General features: G+C 43.6%; 2 protein-coding genes across 2 annotated transcripts; one reads left to right on the top strand and one right to left on the bottom strand.

Moving 5' to 3' along the window:
- On the bottom strand, nucleotides 6340-11121 carry LOC8082342 (uncharacterized membrane protein YHL071W). The gene is made up of 6 exons (XM_002465266.2): nucleotides 10688-11121; nucleotides 8711-9644; nucleotides 8254-8349; nucleotides 7806-7942; nucleotides 7158-7330; nucleotides 6340-6648 (listed from the first exon to the last, which is right to left on the bottom strand). Exons 1-5 carry the CDS (start codon nucleotides 11092-11094, stop codon nucleotides 7204-7206), a joined length of 1701 nt encoding a protein of 566 aa, XP_002465311.2. The 5' UTR covers nucleotides 11095-11121; the 3' UTR covers nucleotides 6340-6648; nucleotides 7158-7203.
- LOC8082341 lies at nucleotides 19313-21342 on the top strand. Its single transcript, XM_021451590.1, has 3 exons — nucleotides 19313-19506; nucleotides 19678-19809; nucleotides 20539-21342. The coding sequence occupies exons 1-3, from the start codon at nucleotides 19462-19464 to the stop codon at nucleotides 21106-21108; spliced, it is 747 nt and encodes a 248-aa protein (XP_021307265.1). The 5' UTR covers nucleotides 19313-19461; the 3' UTR covers nucleotides 21109-21342.

Genomic DNA, 25704 nt, shown 5'->3' with positions numbered 1-25704 from the left:
GGACCTGTTGGGTACCCATGACCCAAGTGGGTACAGGACAGAAAATTAAACTTACGATGGTTCATGGGTTTTTAAACACGTACTCCCTGCATTTATAGATAAATTACTTTTACTACATGTGTGTGTTTGCCCGCTGCCGTCTGTAGTCCATCCAGAAAGGCCCCCAAAAACCACTTGTATATCAAGCCACCAAACTAAACCGTAAGCAAACTAATCCACTCACTGATACGAGCCTAGCTCGGCTGTCGTGCACAGGTTTGAAATGAAAGACCTAGCTCGTCTGCTTTAGCGTGTTTAGTTTTGAGGATGAGATTTATGGAGTAAAATAAGTTGATCCATCACCATCTCATTGTTGGGTTGATCTCTATCTCTGACCCAGCCCAACGGCTGGAGCCAGTTCCCCTTTGACCAAGCCCTGATCGGGGGCGCTCAACCACCCATTGGAGTGGTGGGCCCCTGGCGCGCTGCACTATAAGTATAGGGGTGGGGGCCGCAAGCACGGTGATAGAAAGTTTGCCACAGTACGCCACTGCCCCCACTCGACTCAAACCCTAGTGCCATCCGATCGGCCGGTGCAGCAGCGTCGGGAAGCGCCACCACTGCCTCAACACCGACGCCATGGACGCCTCGACGGTCTAATCCTAATCCCCTAAACCTCTCTGTTTTCTATCCATCTGTAGTAGATCTAGTGCATACAAGTGCAGTTCTACTGCCTATGTTCATTTGCTATATTTGTTGTACTCAAATCCCGATCTATTCTACTGCTAGATGATCCTAAAAGTCTATCAATGGTATCAGAGCCGATCTAGCTTGTAGATCGAATTTGGGATTCACCCGCGAGACAAGCACGAGAAAAGCAAAAGAACAGCAAGTAGAAAGGAGAGGATTTTTCGAAATCCTAACCCTACCCAGAAAATCGAGTTTTTCCTAACCCTAGCGTCCAGATCCAAAACCTCAACCCTAGCACAAGACCCAGATCGGGGAAGGGGATTTCGATATCCTAACCCTAAAAGCAAGAATGCGAAGGGGACAGGACAACCCAACCGGGGGCCGTCCATCCCGGCCTCGCTGCCGGCTATCACCATGGCCGGTGGGGCTTTCACCAAGGCGCAGGTCCTCCGCAGGGGCCGAGCTCAGGGCACCGCACACGAAGCCGCTCGACGGCGGCGCGCTCCGCAAAGGGCGAGCGTGCGCACCGGTGGGGGGGATCGTGGCGGCGCCGGTCATCTCCTCCGGCCGCCGAGGCCGCCGTCGTTCTTTCTGTCGCGGCGCGAGCTGGAGGAAAAGCGAGAACAGGAGTAAGGAAGCGGCAAAGAACGGGAGCAAGGGAGCAGCCGGAACGCGGCGTCTTCACCGGCGCTGGCGCACCCCGGCCGCTGCCCTTTTCCCCTGGTCGGCGCCGCCCTCAGTGAGAAGAGAGTGGAAGGGGGAAAAAGAATGAACTAGGGTTTTCTGCTGCAGCTAGCCTGGAGGTTTTGTACACGCGAGATTGAAGGACGGCTGTCAGATCTAATCCAACGACCGAGATTAGCCAGAATCGCACTGGGCCACTTTCGGCCCAGGCGGGAATAGAGTTTCCCGGCCCAGGCCCAGGTTGCGGCCTGGGTGCGGGGAGGGGCAGCAGGCGGCCGACTGGGCCGAGCCACACTGGCCCGGCTGGGCCGGTAGCGAGCGCGCGGGCCGCTTTGCTTGATGGGCCGAGAGAAAAAAAAATCGCCACAGGCAGGGCTAGGTGCTGCGCGCTGCTGAGCCGCCGGGCTGAGCCGAAAGTGGACGTGGGGCACTTCGTTCGCCCCGGCCCAAACCAGCACAGTAACCTTTTTCATTTTATTTTTAGAAGCTTTTGAATAATTGTTTTTGCTCAGTTTTAAATTCTATTTAATTTGCACCAACGTGTATATTATTTAGAAAGCACAGTCAGCTAGTCATGCTTCTGAAAATAGCAAGTAAATTAATGTTTTTTTGGTTGCGCAAGTCTCTCATATTAAATTGAACCAACGGGATATTTAATTTGAGAAGCCGAGTTTTGAAGCACAGAATTCTTTGTAATATTGTTAATTTTTTGACCAATGTCAATAATAGCAATATTGCAAATTCCATGTTACAACAAGTTACGATTCTAGCAAGTTAATTTACGTTTTCCGCTGTGCAAGACATTTTAGTTCTCTTATTAAATAGAACCAACGTGATATTTAATTTGAGAAGCAAGTTTTAAAGCCCAGAAATATTTGTAATATTGTTATTTTTTTGACCAACGTTAAAAATAGCAATATTGCAAATACCAAGTTCCAATTTTAAGCATTTATTCGATTTTGCCCAACGGTGATTAGATTTCATGCAGCGAGTTAATTTTTGTATATCTTAATTTTGACCAACGTTAAATTAAGATATTCAATTATTCTACCAAGTTTTAAATGTTGGTGTTCTCACCATCTTCTCATCATTATTTCAGAGCAAGCGATGCACTTCATTAGTGCAATCCCCAAGCAAGAGAATACCTCGAGAAAGTGCAGAATCAGTTCAATGCCTAGACAAAAGGGATTTACATGATGTATTTTATGTTCCCCCTCAGCAAAGATGATTGTAAGCTACAGTTAAAGAATAAATGTGTGGGTCTTGCCTTCCGACAAGACAAACCTTATTTATTATCTATGTCTGAGAATGTGAATGCTGAATGTAATAACGCTGAGAATGCAATACCCACAGATGCTAGCAAGAAAAGAAAGAGAATTGATTCCTCATCGAAATTATGGCACTGTCGCTTAGGCCATATTTCGAGGGGGCGAATAGAACGCTTAGTCAAAGAATCAATCCTCCCACCACTAGAACTCTCAGAGTTAGAGCAATGCGTTGATGGCATTAAAGGCAAGTTAGTAAAGAACATAAAGAAAGGCGCTAAGCGAAGTACGGGAGTACTAGAATTAATCCACACAGACATCTGTGGACCTTTTCCAGTGACATCTGTGGATGGTTTTGATTCATTCATCACATTCACAGATGACTACTCTCGTTTTGGATATATCTATCCAATCAAAGAACGCTCAGAAGCTTTAGACAAATTTAAGATATTCAAGGCTGAGGTCGAAAACCAACTAGACAGAAAAAATCAAAGTAGCAAGATTTGATCGTGGGGGGGAGTACTACGGTCGACATACCCCTTATGGACAAGTTCCTAGACCTTTTGCAAGGTTCTTATAGGAAAATGGCATAGTAGCCGAGTATTCAATGCCAGGGGACCCACAGCAGAATGGAGTAGCAGAAAGGCGTAACTGTACTCTAATGGATATGGTGCGCAGCATGATGAGCCATTCCACTCTGCCACTGAGTTTGTGGATGGAGGCCTTAAAAACCGCCATTCATATTCTCAACAGAGTTCCAAGCAAGTCAGTACTTAAAACCCCGTATGAGTTGTGGACCGGCAGGAAACCCTCAGTCAACCATCTGCGTGTCTGGGGGAGCCCTCTGAAGCAAAAGTATTTAACCCAAACATAGGAAAGCTAGACCCCAAAACAGTAAGTTGTCATTGGCTATCTAGAAAAGTCGAAAGGTTATCGTTTCTACTGCCCTGGTAGACATACCAAGTTTGTGGAAACGAGACACGCTAGTTTTCTAGAAGATCAGATGATCAGGGGGAGCAAGGCAGCGCGAGAAATTACCCTTGAAGAGAAGCGGGTGTTCGTGCCCATTCCCATAGTGCAAGAACCCTACTTTACGCTGCCTGTTGTTGTTGGATCTACACCAGTAGTGACAACACCTGCTACTTTTTCGCCTATGGCTAATTCGGAACCTGTCCTTCAGGAGCCGAATGAACCCATAGTTGAAGAACAGTAGCCCCAACAAGAGCAACCTCAAGGAGAAATGCCAGTAGCAGAAACTTCTGGCAGACCTCAAAGAGCGAGAAAGTCTCCATGAGGAGCACCGAAGCATCTAAGTGGCAAGAAGCCATGGAAGATGAATTAAAGTCTATGAGTACCAATAAAATTTGGGACCTAGAGGAAATTCCTAATGGAGCCAAAACAGTAGGTTGTAAATTGGTCTACAAGGTAAAACGTGACTCCAAAGGGAACATAGAAAGGTACAAAGCAAGACTGGTAGCCAAGGGTTTTACTCAGTGAGAAGGGATAGATTATAATGAAACATTCTCTCCCGTCTTGAGCAAGGACTCTTTTAGAATCATAATGGCCCTAGTGGCACATTTTGATCTAGAATTGCATCAAATGGATGTGAAGACAGCATTCCTTAATGGAGATCTAGAAGAAAGAGTGTACATAGCACAACCGAAAGTTTTTGTTGTGACAGGCAAGGAAAGAATGGGTCGTCGCCTGAAAAAATCCATTTATGGATTAAAGCAAGCATCCAGACAGTGGTATTTGAAGTTTGATAAGACAATCAGAAAGTTTGGGTTTAAAGAGAACGTTGAGGACAATTGCGTATATGCAAAGTTTAAGAATGGGAAATACATTTTCCTAGTACTGTATGTAGATGACATTCTACTAGCCAGTAGTGATGTCACTCTACTGCAGGAAACCAAGAGATTTTTGTCCTCAAATTTTGATATGAAAGATTTAGGTGAAGCTTTTTTTGTCTTGGGCATAAAGATTCACCGAGATAGAAGTCGAGGGGTATTGGGATTGTCCCAAGAGGTATATATAGAGAAAGTATTGAAGAAATTCAATATGCACAAGTGTAGACCTTCACCTGCTCCTATTGTAAAAGGTGACAAGTATGGGGAACATCAATGTCCCAAGAGCAAGTTCGAGTGCGATTGCATGCAAGCCGTTCCATATGCTTCAGCTGTCGGAAGCTTACAGTATGCTCAAGTGTGCACACGCCTAGACCTGGTTTTTGTGACCGGGCTACTTGGTAGATATCAAAGTAATCTAGGTATGGAACACTGGAATCTAGTGAAGAAAGTTTTAAGGTACTTGCAAGGCACGAAAGGGCTCATGTTAACCTATAGAAGATCTGATGACCTACAAATAGTAGGGTATTCAGATTCTGATTACGCGGGAGATGATAGAAAGTCTACCTCAGGGTATATATTCACTCTCGCGCAAGGAGTCATATCATGGAAGAGCTCAAAACAAAAAATAGTCACTGCATCGTCCACATTGTATGTTGAGTTTATTGCTTGTTATGAGGCATCAGGACAGGTGAATTGGCTTAAGAAATTTATACCTAGTTTAAAGGTGGTCGACAGCATCGATAAACCACTAAAGTTGTATTGTGACAACGAGCCAGCAGTATTGTATGCTCACAACAATAAGTCAAGCAATGCCACCGGGTACATTGACATGAAATATTATGTTGTGAAGGATAAAATCCGGGATCACGTCATAAGTCTTGAACATATAAGCACAGAAAAGATGCTAGCGGATCCGCTTACGAAAGGCTTACCGCCCAATGTGTTCAGAGAACATGTAGCCGGCATGGGTTTAAGGGAAAGCCTGTGATTCCTGGATAGTAAGGGGCCCAAGGCAAGAATTCATCTCTAAATAGAAAAGTGTTTGTGGCTGTCTAATCTAACAGTAATAACTGTTAAGATGAAACATGCTCAATACACTAATTTGTGATGAGGTGAGTTAACCAAGTGAAAGAGCATAGATGAGATCAAGGGGGAGAATGTTGGGTTGATCTCTATCTCTGACCCAGCCCAACGGCTGGAGCCAGTTCTCCTTTGACCAAGCCCTGATCGGGGGCGCTCAACCACCCATTGGAGTGGTGGGCCCCTGGCGCGCTGCACTATAAGTATAGGGGTGGGGGCCGCAAGCACGGTGATAGAAAGTTTGCCACAGTACGCCACTGCCTCCACTCGACTCAAACCCTAGTGCCATCCGATCGGCCAGTGCAGCAGCGTCGGAAAGCGCCACCACTGCCTCAACACCGACGCCATGGACGCCTCGACGGTCTAATCCTAATCCCCTAAACCTCTCTGTTTTCTATCCATCTGTAGTAGATCTAGTGCATACAATTGCAGTTCTACTGCCTATGTTTATTTGCTATATTTGTTGTACTCGAATCTCGATCTATTCTACTGCTAGATGATCCTAAAAGTCTATCACTCATTCCTCACAAGCTAATAATTAGTATATGTATCAGGAATGGTGGATTCCACCAAAATTTATGAAATAAACTCATGATACATCACCTCCCAACACCATAAAGCAATCGTCCTCTAAAGATTGCTACATATTGGTTGACTTGCTAATCGCCACATTGCTTTCTCTGATCAAATACGCTTCCGCTTACTATTCAAGACGTAGAGGATAGTTGACACCCAGCTAATTTTTTGCAGCTAACAATTAGCTGGGTGGATAAACGGGGCCTAACAACACGATAAGTGCATAACCAATCGCAAATATATCATTAGATCCACGATACATTTTTTATACATTTCAGCTTTGGCAATGATACATTTCAACCTCCTACGAGTTACATCACCATCACAAGGATTACAAAGACTAACCCTCTTATGCTCTCAAAGTGATAGTTTATTGTGCCGACCTTTCGTATTGAGTAGCCACAACTGGACAAGTAAAAATCTCTTGGTCAAATCGTTCAACACAAGTCACCACCTGTACATCTGGAATCTTAAGCAAGCTTAGAAGATGTCAGCTAGTCGTGAATCCAGAGGAAAAAGGTACTTCACTGCAATGAGAACAAAATACAAAAAAAAGATTACACAAAAATTCAGAGGGAAATGACACTTAAATGCAATTGTGGCTGTCAAAAGGTGCACTGCCCTAATGCGTGTGCGCGCACACAGAAGACTAATAGTATGATAGTTTTTTGTGTGTAGAAGGGAAATGGTTTTAAGCCTTTTACTGATCGTTGCTGTAAAATTAAGAGTGCAAATGTGCAATAAATAAATATGTGCCACAGGAACAGGATTGACTAAAAGATAAAGAGGTAAGGTTCAAGAAAGGAGAAGTCAGTTAAGATCTAGAGTGAAGCTTTGAGCTCACTCAACAAGAAGCCTAGGGATAGCATAAGTCAAAGGACAGTTTGGACCATGTATATCCAGTACTTCTAGAGTTCACTAATCAAGTTCACCATGCACTAACATGCTAACAAGACATTAGACAATATTAGTAGGGCAGTAGATGCCATCAATGCATGCATTCATATGTACATTTCCTGACAAAATGAGCACATACCATAGCATTCTGCCAGGAGTACAGCTGCAATTCAGGTCAAACCTTATCATGCACGTTTATCCTCAGGAAAGATATGCATGTTTACCATATCTCCAGTTCCTTTCACTGCACTGCCTACTAGAGAGAGCCCTTCCTCATCAGCTCCCTCACCTGCATCCTCTGAATATGCAAACCTGTACATGACAGGAACAGTGAAAACCTAAGTTGGGAATCGGGGAAGTACACAGCTAAAAACTCTAATTGACATGCTTAACTGAGGTTAATTATCAACGTGAAATCTAGATATACGAAGATTAAATGGATCTTAAGGATCATAGAAGTTGCTTTAAGCAAAGTTCATTATGAATATCATAAAGAAATAAAGAATATGATTGTAAATCTGTTTCAGAATATATGCTTGTGCTGCTAAAAACAACCATCTGCAGTAAGCAAATAATCCTTCTTGACTGGGTGTTCGCTTGAGCTTGAGCTTATCTGCCGAATATGTCTGCTATTCAACAGTGTCCTCTCACAATAAATCAGCGAACAGTACTAGCCATGGCTTATCAGCCAAAAGAACAGGGATGGCTGGCAGATAAGCTCAAGCGAACAGAGCTGACAAACAATCCAACTCAATGAGAAAAATAGAAATCATAGTCGAAAGTTTACCCTGTTGGATTGCGAGATGGAGACCAAAGGATGCATATGATGGCGAGGAGCGCATAGGAAAGAACATTCCAAAAGGAGGGGATGATCCAAGCCCGTTGCCAAAGTTCACTCAACGGGTCAGTTGCATTGAAATATAGCTGATTCAAGACAAAAAACAAACCAGACCATAGTCAATATGAATTACAGAAAAAAAAAGGGTACTGTTTTAGATTTTTTTTTCTCAAACATTTATCAAGCAGATCTATGGTCACAATGGCTAAAATAAAGTGTCTACGGACATCTCCAAAGTCCAAACCTATATTTATGGTCACCACAGAAGAGGGGAATCAACATAGAACTTGGCTCTTGCTCCTATGGTCATTCCCATGAGGCAATTGCTTTCTAGTGGCTATATGATATCTACATTACATGGACCACATAAATGAACTTTGGAGTTGATAAAAGATACCTCATAGCCAATCCAAGCGATTGAGATAAGCACTGACACAGCCAGAGAATTTGTAAACTTTCGATACAATTCAAGTTTTGCCATGCTTCTCCGCAGCTGTAATAAAATTAAAACCAGATGAGCAGTGGGTATGTAACAGGGGAGGGGGGGGAGGGGTCATCTCGCTAAAATATAGGCACAAAACCAGGGCTACTTTGTAACAGTGAGAATATAAAACACATCACAGGCACAGTCATACTTCAGTACTCGGAGATTAATATGACGTGCAACTAACTAAGGATTGCAAATATGTAAGCGAATGCACTGTGAAGCCATTTAGATATTTTTCAGAAAGACTGGAAGTGCTAGAGTCAATTATACATGGCCATACTTCATAGTAACAGGCTACATGGTGCATAACCTAGATAAACATAAAAGGAAACATATTCTGGGACTAGTAAGGCCAGAAAGTGGTTACCTGCAGCTTCTCCAAAGTTCTGGAGAGGGATGAGAATATCCAGATGATAAAGGTAGCATCAAGTACGGCAACAGGCAACACTAGGAATAGCCTTGTCTTTCCAGAGAAGTCATTGATATTTCCCAGATTTTCAACAAGTTCAAGAGCTTCTGAAGCAACAAAATAGATGAAACCAAGAGCAGCAACTCTTGATGTTATGCCACCCAATGTGGGTAGAACAACACCGTAGCCCATCGACACTACTAATAGAAGAAGCCGAGAAACAGTCTTCTTCACAGCTGTAAATGTAACTGCCCACAAGGTAATGCCCATAGGTCTGGTTCCAGTTGAATTAAAGTTAGCATACTCAAAATACCAGAAAGCCATTTCACACATGCCAAGAGCAATAACAACTGTTATATGGTAATGCAGCTGCAAAATGTCCTTCCAGCATCGCACGAACTGAATGAACCATAGAAGTCCAAGGGCAAGATATGCAAGTGACATGAAACCATAAAATGTCATCATTGGAGCCATTTTACCAGGGAGATAACCCTGTGGATTTCTCCAAACAGTTCTTCCTGTAATCTTCAATCCCTTAAGTTGAGGATCACAGAACATAAAATAGAGGTAATACATCCCTGTTTTGTTTATCGATACAAATTGAGTTACCATAGTGGTTTCTTCATTTTTACCATCAAAGAATGTCTGGATCCTCTTAGGCCAGTCAGGGTTCTCAGGATTTGGACGTATGATCACCTCACCTACTCTACAAGATTTCTCCTTATCAAGCTCAGGCGTGCAGCATATTGCATCAGAGTGCAGGTATAAACCTCCAATTTTGTCCCTGTCCTGTATCTCAACAATTATAGCCTCCACCAATCCTGTCTTTTGCTGCATCTCCTCATGCCTAGATGCTGACTCCAGGGTGCGACGAAAAACAACGGTGTCAAATCTGAAAGATTAGTCCATTAGATCACAGAAGAGTAAAGATTTGAAAGACATCTAACCATGTCATTCTTATTGTCACGATACTTTGTTGTTAAACCATGCTGTTTACCATGAAATTGTTTGTGAACAAAATGCTTAATGAAATGGATGCTCCAAAACAGTTGACCTAATGTCCAATACTCCACTGCTCTGCACAGTAATAACAGTGGCACAGCATGTGCCATGATACAGAACCTAAGCTAACTTTACTGTCTTTCACATGTTAATGGCATCAGATCATGACAATCATACTAGGACTTGATACATAGAGGATACACACCATCCAAACAGTGATTGTTTGTATCCCCTTATGGGAGGCTTGCTGCAAAGATGCACTAATGCTCCCCGATTGCAGCCCCATAAGTCATAACATGGCAGCCAAAACAAAGAAACTGAACTATGCAAGGTGGTCAAACGCACTGTGACACACACTAGATCACTGCAACATAGTGGATCACAAGCGACTAAAAGGAAATAATCAACTTTTAGGACCTACTGTAAACCCAGTTTCGTCACATTTCAGGCAAACAAAACTAGAGCTGAACTAAGGCAGTCAAACTGACTGCGACATACACTAGATCACGACTCACATAAAACAATAACTACCTTTTAGCAGCTGTTTCCAACTAAGTCAATAGATCAGTCTACCTGAGCACAAAACTGCAAGAAATTCCACTTGATCCAACACATAATACCAAAAGAAACAGCCGGAGCCCTAAAATTCGGGGCAAACACTCAAGACGCAACCACGAAGAACGCAACTTGTCGGCAGAAGTTCCTGCCGTCCCAACCAAACCCTCTTAAACTACTTGTCGCACGCACCATTGCCCCAGAACTAGCTCGGCCGAGATCAACGAAATGTGCCGCATTCAACAGTCTCATCTGATCCTGCCCACCAGCACCCCCCTCGATGCGTACGCGATCCGCAAAACCCTAGGGGCGCGGGGAAAGGCGAGGCGAGGGGGAGTGAGGACCGGGCGGATGCGGTGGCGGGCGCGGAGCGCGTACCTGATGAAGGACGCGGAGGAGTTGGATGAGGGGTCGGACGCGTAGAGCCCCTCGCTCCCGCCGTGGAAGAAGAAGGAGTTGGCCCGCGGCGCGAAGCCGCCGGCGGCGTACTCGTGGATTGAGGCATCGGCGCCCCTGGCCGCGAAGAGGGCGACGATGGAGAGCCCAAGCGCGAGCGGGAGTGTGGCTCGCCGCATCGTCGGGAGGGCGCGCGCGGGCGCGGGCGCGGGCGCCGCCGTAGCCGTCGTCTCTGCTAGTTGGCGGCTGCCGCTGCTCTTGTTTCGGGTGCTCAGGGGGAGGGCGGCGATGGATGGAGTGGAACTGGAAGGTTCGAGGGCTCGTCTTGCTGGCACTAGCAGAGAGGGGGCAGCCGGTGGAGGATCGGTTAAGGTTGGTGGCATCAACATCGCTTGTGTTGTCCGTTAAGGATAGCGAGCTCACTGATCCGTCCAAGGACTGAGAAATTCTACATAGTGCGGCGTGTACATCCATTAAAAAAAACAGGACAATTTACAACTACATTCAGCGGGAGCTTCCCGTGCGACCAGGGTGGCCACGTCGTCCGAAATCTTTTTGACCATCGGATCCAGCAATCAACGCTCTAGAATCAATTTCCGGTTATATACAGTGTACACTAAAAAAAAATATCTTTCTCTCTCTCTCTCCCTTCTTCCCGTCGAGAAGCCCGACCTCTCCAGAAGCGGACAGCGCGACGGCGCAGGCAGCACCCGTCGGTGCCGTCCCTCGGCGCGGCGGCGACCCTCCTCCTCATCCTCCGCTCCCTCTCCCTCTCTCCCCCATCCTCTGCTCCCTCTTCCCTCGCTCCCTCTCCCTCTCTCCCCGACGCGGGCGGCAGCGACAACGGCCTCCCCGTGCGGCGCATGTCCGCCCCCACAGTGGTCATCCCCGACCATGGAGCGCCGCGAACGGGCTACGGCAGTGGCCGTCGGCGCGGCTTCCCCTCAGTGTTGTGTCCTCCCGTCGATCCGCGTGGGCTCCACGAAACCCTAGACGCGTCGTCCTCGACGGCGGCGGCGGCTCAGCTCCGTGGTTGCATCTGCCGGTATGTCACCCTCTTCTTCTCCTATTTCATACCATGGCTACTCCCCAGATCCCCTCTCCCTCATGGACGTGCGCAGCAGCAGGCAGCGGATCTCCTCCGGTGCTTGTGCTCTCGAATCACGGCGGCTGTCAACGGTGCCACGGTGGATGGCCTGCAGGGTAATCCTTTTGCTTCCATACTTTTGTGTTGGATTGGATACCTGCAGGTGAATAAGTGAACGTTTATTGACAACTTTCACTTTTTCTTACACACTGATTTGGTTAGAACCATGGATACATTAGTTTGGATCTTGTGTATATTATCTCTTGTGCGACTGAATTTATTTTAACGGCTAATATAGTGTTGCATGAGGAGGACTTCAAAGAAGTTCAGGCAATGGGCAAGCAGCACACCGGGCCACCCCCGAAAACTTTGAGTCTTAGGAGTTGAAGTTTTTTTTAGAAGATAGGAGTTGAAGTTACCTCCATGCGGACTTTCAGAAAGTTAGAACCACAATTACTCCACTGTGACCTTATTTTATTTTGTCAGGCTAAAGTTTAGTAGTTAGTACTGTACAGCTAACTGAGTTCTTTTTGTAAACAAAGCGAGATTTGAGTGTGTGTTAGGTCTGATTGTATTTGGGGCTAACCAAGATTTGCCCCTGAAATTGTTAAAGAACCAAATTTATACTGATTTAGCTTCAGCAAGGATTCAATAAAGATATTGGTTTAATATACAAGTCTCTTCCTAAAGTCATCTAAGGCTAATTACTCTACACATTGTATTTCAAAGTCAATCAGTAACTACTTGCAGTCATAGCGGTGGGCAGACAAGCTTTTCCAGTAAGCGTGGGTTTTCTGGTGAGTACTATTTTGTCCCCTCTGTTTGTATATTAGTATCTCAAATGCTCACACTTACTCCTTTCCTTAGCAAGGTTGTGTTACTTATCCATTATTGTACCTAATTCCTTTTATCCTCTCGATTTACTAGCCAAGTAGCACATCCTGTCATCAAATGGATCCCCGTTATTATGCAGTTGCCTTGTGCTTTGGTAAGTACTATCATTTTCTATTCCTTTGTATTTATTTCTCCCAATCTATGATATTGTTATGATTATCACAAAACATCATGCTATCAGGGGCAAAATACATGTCTCATTCCAATTCATTGAACAAGTACTGCAATTCATTGAACAAATATTGTTCCTATACTCAGCCAATTGATTCTTCATATATAATATATACTTCATACATGGCAACCTGATAGATTTAATTCTTGGAATGATAGACTTTGATCTCAACTTTTGTTGCAGGTCATTTATGTTTCAAATTTACTGCCCTTCTTTTATGTATGTGCTTTAGTAGTACTCAGTTGTCTTATGATTATTTCTTTTGTGCATGAATCGATAAGAAACCCATTTGACCAAATGCTCCTTCCAGCACCAGATCCTTTGCTTGTTTCCTTATCAGCAGATGTGCATGAATCCATAAGGGACCCAACTGACCAAATGCTCCTTCCAGCACCAGATCCTCTGCTTGTTTCGTTACCAGCAGATGACACACAATGGTGATGAAGGTGCACCACAACTTTCTTATAGCATTAGTTCATTGATTTATGACTTTAACTTTTGGTTACTTTCCTAATAGGATGTTCCCTGTTTGCAGCAAGAGATAAACAACCACATCAGGGAGGGATATGTCATTACCTTCGCACCATAATCTTAACATGTTTCCCAAGGTGTATTAACTAAATTTTTTAAGATTCTATCTACTAAAGGCTTATTAACTAAACCCCTAAAAACATATTCGTTTGCACATACAAATGTCACTAGGAATTAGTGCTATTTATCTCGCCGTTTCCTCTTATTTATATAGGCCCTGCAGTTGTATATTATGTTTCTAGAACGGTCTCCACTACTTCCCAAACTCAATTGTTACGTTAGTGTGACACTTAATCTATTCATTGTGTGCGGTTTAATTATCTTTTTCCCCCACACATCCACATCTTATTATATTTGGCCTCCTGGATTTCATGCACCAACTATATCATGGTTTGTTCCTGCCATAATTATAATCAAACTAACTGAAAGTGAGAACAAGGCAAACGTATGCAGTTCTTAGCAATTTTTTGCTTTCAATTTTTTACGATCCTCTGATCACATTTCCAGCATAGATCTATGCAATTTATTAACTATATATAGTTAATAAATTTCTGCCTCATTAGTTCGAGAAAGGCTAACCAAAGCCTGCCTAAATTGCAGATGATAGACCATCTGATTTTTGGTTATTTTCTATGTGGGGAAATTCTGACCATAGTTAATACCTAACAGCTCTAAAGATACCTAAACATGTACTGTATGATGTGCAGGAAAAAAACCAGTGAAGAAACCCACATAACCAAAGCTGGGCAGAACATTGAGAAAAAGCAAAACAGCCTCATTATGACAATGTGCAGGCTGGAAGTAAGTATTACATGCATACGAACATGCCATGGTAAATAGACCTACGTCTTTTTTCAAACAATATTTCACATATGACATACAGATCAAAAGTAGAAGATCCATTTGGTTTCTGAAACACTGAAAGTGTATGTGGCTCAGACAGAAATGACAACCATCAATATGTTAATGGGATGACATATCCTTATTTAATTACATATAAATGGATAGATAATTCTTGAAATGAATATAGTTTAGGATCCATGGAGAAATTATTGTTTACTTTTGTGGTTATTGCTCCCTGATCCTGAACACTTAGGCAATTGCCTGATTGAAATCTCCATTTTTTTAACCATTAACATCCATGCTACAAACTTCAATGCAATACTTTTCTCTGATTGCACAGTACTATGGTACTATTTACTTTGTACTATTGTTTCTACCATTATTAGTTCACTCTTAGATTAGCTATAAATCCTGGTTTAGTATGTAGAAAGAACTATCATTTTATTTGAGGGTTTATGAGTTGCCTTATTTTCTTATTTTCTTTGTCACCGGACATAGCTAATAGCTAGATTGGCCTATTTCTCAAATTTTTTTAATTGCTCCTTTCTCTTTATTTTATTCTTCTATTCTTCTTTTATTCCAAATGCAGATGTGTTGAGGTCTATATTGTTCCCTGGTAGCAAAGCCAAGTGTTGACATAAAAAAGGTCAGTGCCACTTCAGTCCACTATGATGACAAGCCCAACGAGAATTTCTTCAGGCTTCACCCCAGTTCTGATGATAAGCACCCTAAAAGAAAACAATGGCTAACTTGGGAGCAACGTGACTTTGCACGTGCCACGGAAGACAAAGGGCCTGATTCCCTTGAAGTTGAGAACCTGAGAGTTATAAAATCAGCTACTCCAAGGAGAGTTCTGAATTACAATGAGAATATCGATGATATGTATACTCCACGGGGTTCCTCGTGTGCTTCTTCTAACTTGACTCAGCCAAGGATAGCTATGAGGTTCTAAACATTATTCCTGCAACACTTAAAGCCTCAACGGCTTCAAAAACCCACGCAAGCAGAGCATACTACTAAAGAACCCTACATATGTTTGTTGTCTTCTATGTACAGATCAATGCTTGTAATATACAAATCCTCAATATATATCGACCTACATTATTGCTTATATTGGAGTCTACATGTTACATATTTTCTCAAGCTTCGAAAGCTTTCCTTTGCGCGCGATGGCGCGCGCCTCGCACTAGTTGTGAACATGGCCTCGATTTAGGAATAATCAGCATCACATTTTAGTACACAGTGTACTGTACACTGATGCAGCTAATGACGACTAAGAGCACGTTCGTTTGGTAGAAAAACCATGACTGAAAGTACGATTCACCAATTTATTATAAAAAAATATTGTTAAATGATTAGCAGATTCGGTAGATAAAATCAAACGAATAGGCTCTAAATTATTGCCTTCGGGGTTCACCATGTGTTCGGCTTTTGTTAGGGCCCACTATACTGTTCTAGGTAACCCATAACATAATGGTAGATATCAAACACCAACACTTATTTTTGTTTTGTAGTTCATTTAACCTGATTATATTTAGGTGAGGTTTTTATAAAGTTCACTACATAATGTAATAATACATCTTGTGCATGTTACTTCTGTTGGTAGAGTTTATAGGTTTTCTTTGATACATTTCCTATATGTCAGTCACCTAAGATCTAGGTGGCGCCCGCACCCGCACTACCCCCACCAAGCCATTACCTCGCACCCATGTTGTCTATGCCCCACTGGCGACGAAGACGACAACAGCGACAACCTCTCTCTCAGGCTATCGCGAATGTGGTAAGGACCATACCGTGCCACTGCGGGGGAAGTAGCCAGTGACGGCGACGAGGTTGGGCGAGCAACGTGAATGGCCTGAGGAGGAAGATGAACAATGATGTGGCTAGGCGATCTAATATGCAGCGTTGATTTCTCAACTGATTGCTCACGTTCATTGTCTAAACATATCCTAAATTTCAGGCACATGAGATTTAGCAATTCTCTTTCTTTGAACATGTGAAATTGAAGCGGATGGTGGCACTACATTGAAAGGTGAGAGAACAGACTTATTTGAGTTTAAAAGATAATGATTGCAAGTAACAAATGATCGTTTGCTCGTTGGGTTTATTTAATTAGAATTTAGAAAATGTAAACTATTTTTGATCATCATGAAAGCTTTTTCCCATTTATTTTATAGCTTTGCTAGAGACATGAAATGGTAGCATGTGGTGTTCTACTATACCAATCGACTGCATGACTCAGTACAGTGAGACAGTACAGGTCATAGCAAACAGGGTTGGACGCATATTTGGACGCCATTGTCTTGTCGATTATGCTAAGCAGGATAGTTTAATATTGGATGATGTAAATTGAAAAGTTATTATTAATGTATGGCTCATTACATTTCAAGATTGAGAACCAAGCATGCTTTAGATCTTATGTTTTAAAAGATTTTGTTGTTGTTGTTGCATCATTTCTATTAACAAATCTATCTAACCTCCCTACACAGACTCTAGTCTCTCATGCATTTTCTTTTTCTCATCATTACACCTCGCGTGCATGCTTCTCTCTCTCTCTCTCTCTCTCGTCGACAATTGGTGTCCATCGTTGTCGTCTATGCAGGTGCCCAGGCCTTTTTCGAGCCCTTTGCCGATGAGCAGCACTAGTTACGCCCACCCATCGATCTCCCTTCCTGTCATTTACACTTGATTTGGTTACATGCGTATATAAATGTATTATGCCTACTAACTTTGAATGTTCTATATATAAAAAAATCAAGTATACATGTACACTTTTGTCATTTTTTAGTTTGAGCAACTACCACTAAGCACAACCCAAACATGCAGGGTTCGATGGCCAATGTCGTGCTTGGACCTAGCTTTCGACCAGTAGTGCCCAAACAAGCATAAAATGTTTACATGCCAGCGCGTGATGGGAACGCTTCATTCTAACCCTAAATGCATCCTCATAATGCTTTTTCTAGTTCCGACTCTCCTTGTCTCATCTATGTATTGCCTCCTCTCCATTTGCCACTTCCTTCCTTTGTTGCTTTCATCTCTCTTCTTTTGGCTTCGGCCATCTCCTCCCTTCTTAGCAGTGCTCCTTTCCCTTATGGTCGTCGCTCCTCTGCTCGGGCTGCCCTCTCTCATTCTTGGCCTTTGTCCTTTCTGTAGTTCGACAACACAACGGTACCAACTAGGCGATATAGTAGTGGTGCATCAATCGATTTATGTGTGTGTATGTATGGATGATGGATGTGTGACTTGAATTTGGCTTGTTTTTTATTCTTAACTCTTGAGTTCCTCATTTTGTGTATCAGGACTCTTATGATACTAAAAACATTATTGTCTTATGATTGGACACTAATTGTCAAATAAAATAAAAATACTATAGTATATATTAAACTTTAACAACCCCAACCAAACACTCCCTAAGGCTCCACGGTGTCGTGATAGTTGAGATCGTGAGCAAGTACGGCATGACTAACTGTGCTCTTTTGTAAGGGCTACAAATCAAAATCCCCCTCTACCCCCTTGAGGCCTTGTTTAAATGTTATTGTATTTTACCTTATGTCCTGTTTGGTACAGCTCATAACAGCTTTATGAGTTGTTGTGAGCTGTTTTTATTTACCAAACACTTATTTTGAAAACAGTTTTATGGGTGGAACTGTTTTTCTTCTCTTCTCACAAAAACATGAGTGAGATGAAGCTCAAAAAGTAGCTTATTGCAGCCCTCTCTCTCTCTGATTTCTCTCTCTCATCTATGCAACAAGTAGTTGGTGAAGCTATTTTACTAAATATTTTTTTTTTAAAATAGCTTAGCTTCATCTAGTAAGTTGCTCATAAAACTATTTTCTAAAATAGCTTTATTAGTAAAATTGAGCTATGCCAAACCGGACCTTAATCTACACCTATGGATCCATGGGAATCTAACTAACGAGGCCTCAATCCCACTCATCTCACGTAAAGGAACAGGGCCTAATCGTATTCGTGCTCGTGCCCCTGCCACGCTCGTTCCTAACCGTGTTCCCTTCTAATCGGAGGTTCATAAAACGCGGAGGTACTCAATTCCTCTGAGTCCGATTAAGCTCTTCTTCGTGTTCGACTAGGGCCCTGTTTGGATCCATAGGTTAGAGTTAGATTTAGCTATTTGGAGCTTAAATAGCCCTAAAGAATCCAAACATGAGGGTTAGATTTGGGTTATTTGCATCTAACCCATACCCAAAAACTATCCCCCAAAGAGGTGCTTATTTGGGTTATTTGGAGATATTTCAGGTGGGACCCACAGGCAAGGCCGCAGGAGATCCCCACTCGCCACCCGCGTCCCAGGCTGCATCCGCCCCGCACCCGCCGCCTCCGCCCGGCACCCGCGTCCCAGGCCGCCTCCGCGCCGCGCTCGCGTCCCAGGCCGCCTCCGCGCCGCGCCCGCGTCCCAGCTCGCCCCCGCGCCGCGCCCGCGTCCCAGCTCGCCCCTGCGCCGCGCAGCCCGCCTCGCCCGACGTGCCCGAGTCACCGCCCGCCCCCACGCCGTGAAGCCCGCCTCGCCGCCCCCGCGCAGCCATCCAGAGGCAGATCCGCCTCGCCGGCGCCTCCCAGCCAGAAGCGGAGGCAGATCCGGCGTCCAAGGAGATGGCTTCGACGCGTGGAGATGGCTTCGACGCGTGGGGCTCGCAGCCCCCGTTGAGCGAACTGCCGGATCTCGACCTCAACTCGCAAGTCCCGGCGGCGGAGGAGTTCCCGGGGATAGGGCTCTACGGAGCCGTCCTCCAGGGCGACGGCGTCGACCTCTTCTCTGGCCGCTCCATGGGCTCTGGCCTCCCTCCTAATCGACCACAGCGAGCTGGAGTAGGAGACGCATGGGCAACCCCAGGAACACCCTACGCTCGGCAAGTGAACTTTGGTGGGTCCTCGTCGGCGGCAGCCAGTCGCGGCGGAGGAAACGGTGGTGTCTTCCCCGGCGGGTCCTCGTCGGCGGCAACCGGTCGTGGTGGAGGAAACGGTGGCGTCTTCTCTGGCGGGTCGTCATCGGGGGCAGACAGTCGCGTTCGTCAGCGCGCAAACTCGTCTGACGCAGTACTCGGCCGGCAGTGCACCCCCACGGCTCCACGTGGCAGCGGCGGGCAGCGCACGACCACGACCTCCCGTGGCGGTGGCAGCCAACGCGTACCACGTCCCCGACTACCAAGGGCACCGAGGGCAGCGCCGACTCAGACACCTGCCTCTGGCGCACCCTTCGACATCGATGAAGAAATGGAGCATGATGTGGAGGAGTTAGGGAGCTCCGGCGTTCCCTCGGTGAGCCATGCCAATCGAGCCCAATGGAATGATGCAAATAATGCTTGCTTGCTAGAATTGTGCATAGACCAACGTAGAGCAGGAACATATAATGGTACTGTTATGAGTGGTGAAGGGTACCAAGCTGTTATGGACGGCTTACTTAAAGGGTTGTTCTATACTCGTCTACAGGTGAAGAACCAAATAGGCATCCTGAAGAACACCCACTCATTCTGGCGGTACTTGCAAACGCACACAGGGTTGGGGAGGAAACCAGATGGAACAATTGATGCTGAGTCTGATTTCTGGACAACACACACAGAGGTAATTCTATGCTTGAAAGCCATATATATACCATGTAACCATTAAAAATTATACATTAGCCTACTAGGACCAAATTCACAACTAGCTGAGTATATCTATTCATTTTATTTACTGATTTTTTAATGATAATTTTGAGCCTAATATATTTCATTTTGACAAGCATCAAACTGAAAGTATATAGAAAGCAAATATATAAGGGACTGAGCATTGAAGAAGTGTTCTTGTTTGAGTTTGGGGGCCAACAAGGCATTATTGACCGACATGTTAGATGCAACGAATAGGCATGGACAGTGAATTGGTCCCCAAAGAAATAGTGTACTTCTGTTCTGTCACTTGCAAGTTTCCTGGCTGCATCGATCTTCTAATTACTGTAACTGAATTCCTCAATGAATATTGCTGCATCTAGAATTGCCGTGGCCCATGCAAGAGTCAGTAACAAATGTTCTTTCTGCCATCTATTATTACTGCTTTTGTCATCAAATTTCTTTGTAAAAAATGTAAGAGTTTACCAAACATACAGATATGTCTAGTTTTTGGATATGTCCCCACCATCCACCTTCTCAAAGCAACCTGAGGAACCAAGTTTACAACCTGAGCTACCTGAGCAAATTATATAAGGGACTGTGTCACCTGCTGTTTTTTAATTGTTGTCTTTATGATTTATATATGACACTAGCTTATTCCTTAACTAGTTTTCTGATCTCATTGTGATTTAAACCTATGATGCAGAAAAAACCATACCTAAAGAGGTTGCAGTGGGGTCCTCCAGGAAACGAGGACTTGCTTGATGAATTATTCAGAGGGTTCACTGTCGATGGAAGCACAGCCTTTGCGCCTGGAGATGATTATGGTCAGAATCAGGAGGAAGATGCAGGGGCAGAAGAGGAAGAGGAGTTTCAAACAACACCTACAAGTAGAAGCAGCCAGAGAAACCAGAGGGGAAAGAGGTCATTAAGCACTTCAAGCACTTTGACCAGTCCAGTGAAGAAGAGCAAGAGCCCAATGGTGAAGTTTGTGAAGGACATAGCTAGTACCTTCAAAGACTCTGTCACAGTCAACACTACTCAAATTCAGAAACGTGCAAATGAAAAGGCAGCATATTCTGTCGAGAGGTGTCAGGAGCTAGCATTTGAGTGTGGCGTTCAACAAACCGTTGATTCTGTATATGCTATGTCCAAGTTGTTTGAATCAGAGTACCAAAGGCAGTTCTTCTGTGGCAAATTAAGTCCTCAGCTTAGGTTGGGTTACTTCAAGAAATGGTGCAGGGACAACAATATGAGCTTAGGAGATGTTGAGTAGTTCTTTAAGAAATGTGTGTGTGAAGCTGTGGGGTTACTATTATGTGTGTGAGAGGTCTTCAACTATTATGTGCTGAACCTATTATGTGTGTGAGAGGTCTTGAACTATTGTGTGTGTGAGGTCTTAAATTATTATGTGCTGAACCTATTGTGTGTGTGTGAAGTCTTAAATTATTATGTGCTGAACATATTATTATGTGTGGCAAATTAAGTCCATTTGCTTGCACTGCTTCAAGTTTTATGCTATGTGTTGACAATTTCCTACATGTGCTGAAATAGGAACAAGATCAGGGCCCTATGATTGAGGAAGAAGAGGATGATGGAGGTAGCACAAGTGAGGATGAGATTATATCCATGTGCTGCAACAATTTGGTGCAGGCCCAGAATTTGATCGTGCAGTTGGTTCCTATTCTGGGTATGTACTCTGATAACTACTTTGTGAAACTACCTAGGAGGGTCACTGGAGACTCTGGTTTGGATTGGGTGCAGGAGACACTAGCTAGAGATACCCAGTGCTACAACATGTTTAGGGTTGAGAGACCTTTATTTAACAGGCTACATAATACTTTGGTCCATTCATATGGGTTGAAGTCCACTACAAAAATGACATCTGTAGAGGCTCTTGCTATGTTTTTATGGGTTGTTGGTTCACCACAGTCAGTTAGACAGGCTGATAACCGTTTTAGGAGGTCTACAGAGACAGTAAGCAGATCATTTAACAGAGTTTTGACATGTCTCCTAAGGTTAGCACATGACATTATTGTACCCAATGACCCAACATTTTCAGAGGTGCACCCAAACTTAGAAAATCCTGCATTCTGGCCACACTTCAACGACTGCATAGGAGCTATAGATGGGACACATGTGAAGGTTGTGGTGGATAAGAGTAAGAGGATACCATACTTGAACAGGCACAATGAAACCAGTCAGAATGTGCTTGCTGTTTGTGATTTCAATATGAGATTTACCTTTGTGTTGTCGGGATGGCCTGGTTCAGCACATGACATGAGAGTTTTTAAAGATGCCATAACTACTCATCAGCACAAATTTCCACATCCACCACCAGGTTTGCTACTTGAACTGTCTTACAACAACTTAAATCCAATTAGACTTGTTCATCAAACTCTCATTGTGTGCCTTTCAAAATATGTAGGGAAGTATTATGTGGTTGATGCAGGGTACCCAAACCGACCGGGCTACCTTTCACCATACAGATGTACAAGGTACCATGTACAACAATGGCAAAATGGCCCGCCGCCACAAGGTATGAAAGAAACATTCAACCATGCACATGCCAAAGTTAGGAATGTCATAGAGCGATCTTTTGGAGTGTTGAAGATGAAATTTAGGATTTTGTTGAACATGCCAAGATTTCCAGAGAACAAGCAAACTAGAATTATTGTTGCTTGTATGGCTCTTCATAATTTTATTCGAGAGAGCAGAATTGCAGATAGGGAATTTGATGCTTGTGATGCGGATGAAAATTATAACCCAATGCCTAGTTCTTCTGCATCAACATGGCCAGAGGATGAACCTCTTATTGAAGATATCAACATGAATGCCTTCCGTGATCAGTTAGCTGGTGCTTTGTTTAAGCGACGGGAACGCATCATCATCATCGATGTCGAAGAGCGCGGCAGCTCCGGCTCCGGCTCCGGCGGCGGCGCGTGAGCCAGCAAGAACGAAGCAGACTACGGCGGATCCGCAAGGAATCGCTGCGCGCACTGGCTACCACGAGCAGTACGGCTACGGCGGCCCGGCATGCTACGATCCTCTGTTCGGTGCGACGCCGTGGGCATGTGATCCGTACACGTACTACGGGATGCCTTACGGTGGCGGCTACATGAATGCTCCGGTACCGGGCGGCTTCCACGATGGATGGGGATGGCAGGGGAGGAAGAGGACGGCCGATGGGGAGTATCAGAGACACTCGGAGGGTGGTTTCAAGAGGAGATGCAGAAGCAGACCGGAGGTTGCCGTCTAGCACAATAACTTGAAAGCCGGAGTTTCTGAATTCTGATCACTGCTGATATCCGATGCTGATCGGCGGCTTCCTTTTCCACTAGTGCTAATGATTTGCCTATGTAATGATGTATGTACTCAGTAAATTTTGCTAAATCAGACGACTATGTATGCTTTGCAGCAGTGTGTCTCAAGATATCTTAAATGGAGTCTCTTTAAAATCTAAACTGTACACTTAGATTTTAGCTATCATTGAAATTACTATGTTTCTGCAATTACTCTGTTTCTGTTTCCGCAATTACTGTACCATGTCTAAATTAAGACTAGTTAAGCATTTAGGATCAGTGGTGTCGGGGTCTCTGGAACATCTTTTGTTAGTTGGCAGTGAACTAGTGGCACTGTGGCGGCTTGTCAGAACGGTTATTTCGGTTCCAGGCCTCGGTTAACCGAAATAACCTAAAATAATTATGCAGCCTATAGGAAATGTGTACTGAGAGAACTATGACATATATGTGTGCTACTGTTTTCATTTTTCATTGCTCTTTAAATTGTCCTGTTGGTTGCATAAAAATGAGAGAAAATGCTGCTGAAATTTACATTTAAATCAGCTATTTTTTTCATCCTCTGAAATTTTTAGTTCCTTTCGGTTAAAACTGAAATCGAACCAAATTACCTGAAACCAAAAAACCTGGGTTCCAAGTTTTGTCAAAAACTGATCAGTGTCGAGTTTCTAAGTAACCGAATTAGTTAATTACCTGAACGATCTGCATTCCACAGTGTCACCGTCTGGTCTTCCGACCGGCTCAACATGTGCAACACTTCAGCATGGGCTGTGTGGGCCAAGCTTCGACCTCCGTCGCTTGATGGACCAGTTTCGGCTCAACATGTGCACGCGTTTCGGCCACCCATCTTTTGTTTATCTTATATTTTTTTTAAAAAAAAAATAAAGCTCATCTGGCCTCCCTTAAACGGTTGGACAGTTTAAACCCATTTAAATCGTCTAAATGGTCCAAATAGAATTGATTTAAACATGACTAAATGAGCTAAATTACTATTTAACACATTTCCACTTACAACTATCGCATTTGGAACCCAACTGATTAACATCGTAACTACATGGGGTTGTGTGGTATTTACTTTTCTTTGAAAAATAATTATTTGGTAATTGAGTTTGATTTACCTTCCTTAATAAAAAAAAGATCTTAGATTCTTCAACTCTTGAAAACATCCAATTTACCTCTTTTTGAACAGTTTAAAAGTGACTTTGGATGACATGGTGCAACATCGGTTTCGAGGAAGGTATATCGGGCATTCATGATAGTTCACGAAGATCCGTTAGACTTTATTTATAGAAAAAATATAGAAATGTTTTTTCCAAAAATTTACCTAAATATTTGTTAAAATAAATATGCATAAAAAATATTTAATTTAATATTAGAAAATTTGTTTTCACTCTAAAAAATATGAAACCACTATTTTCCTGAATCTTATATGGTCTCCTAAATTTAAAACTGGGCCACGTGCACTAGTCAACCATGGGTGCCAGGTGGCAACCTCATGCACAAAGCACAAAGGAGGTGGACAAAAAAAGGGGCTATATAGGAGTATGATAAAGCAAGAAAATATTGTTGTTTCCCTTTAAGTTATAGTTTTATAGGGATGAAGAGAACTTGGTAGAAATTGCTCTTAATAGTATAAAAAAATGTTCCAACACTAAAACTAGATTTGGTCGTCAAAACTTTATTTGCCTATTCACACCATGATTGATGAAAGGGTTTTATCTCCAAGTTAGTGGCTTAGAGGGAATGACCACGTTGGCAAGTCAACCTGGGGCTAACGAAGGTGGCGGGTGAGGAAATAGTATGGACACCGCCGGCTAGGGGAGCGAAGTGAAGGGGGTGGTGAGGGATCCAACATCTGGAGCCATCGAAGATAATAGCCTATTTGGTATAGTTTTAGCTTTGAGATTTACATTGGATCTGTAGTTTATAAACTAAACTAAAGTAATATTTATATTCTACAAAATAAATGAAATGACATGTAAAATGTTTTCAACATGTATCAAGTTCCTAATCCAAGGTTTCCTTGAATTTAAAATACCGAGCTCTACAATTGGAGTGAGAGGGTTTGGCAAACAAGGCCAGAGGAGATGTTACAAGAGCGCAGATACGGTGAAGGGATAAAAGAATACCTGGGGGTGAAGGAAGAGTCTCACCAAGCTCAGCACCAAGTGCAGGGAGGAAGGATGTTGTGTTGTGGTGGCAGCATGTTCTGATTAAGAGGTCACGAAGATCAATTTGGGCCGTTGGAGTTGAAGAGGTTACAGGATCAGGTTGGACAAGTGGTAGATTTTAGGCTCATTTGGATATTACATAATGGCTCTCTGGGGAAAAATCCACCTAGTCCGTTAGCTTTAACTTGTATAAGAAAGTAAACCTAGAATAGTCCCTAGGACTAGATTATGCTAACCGAACGAGCTCTTAGGGGGATCAAGTTGGAGAAGAGATAGTGTTGGGCCAAAGGGTCTCTAGCCTAGTATGTAGAGCATCTGGGTAGCATCTAAGAGCATGTCCAAGGGCCAGTTTTGCATTTGATAATTTGCAAAAAAAACCACAAAAAGAGGACTCCAATGGTT

This window comes from Sorghum bicolor, chromosome 1, assembly GCF_000003195.3.
Source record: "Sorghum bicolor cultivar BTx623 chromosome 1, Sorghum_bicolor_NCBIv3, whole genome shotgun sequence".
NCBI classification, from domain to species: domain Eukaryota; kingdom Viridiplantae; phylum Streptophyta; class Magnoliopsida; order Poales; family Poaceae; genus Sorghum; species Sorghum bicolor.
This window is presented reverse-complemented; position numbering and strand designations above follow the sequence as displayed.

Coding starts and splice junctions, on each gene's coding strand:
- LOC8082342 (XM_002465266.2), bottom strand. CDS start 11,094: ATGTTGATGCCACCAACCTTAACCGATCCTCCACCGGCTGCCCCCTCT. Junction 9,645..10,687: donor TCCTCCGCGTCCTTCATCAG/GTACGCGCTCCG, acceptor CTAATCTTTCAG/ATTTGACACCGTTGTTTTTC. Junction 8,350..8,710: donor GAACTTTGGAGAAGCTGCAG/GTAACCACTTTC, acceptor ATTTTATTACAG/CTGCGGAGAAGCATGGCAAA.
- LOC8082341 (XM_021451590.1), top strand. CDS start 19,462: ATGGAGCATGATGTGGAGGAGTTAGGGAGCTCCGGCGTTCCCTCG. Junction 19,507..19,677: donor GGAGCTCCGGCGTTCCCTCG/GTGAGCCATGCC, acceptor ACTCGTCTACAG/GTGAAGAACCAAATAGGCAT. Junction 19,810..20,538: donor TCTGGACAACACACACAGAG/GTAATTCTATGC, acceptor CCTATGATGCAG/AAAAAACCATACCTAAAGAG.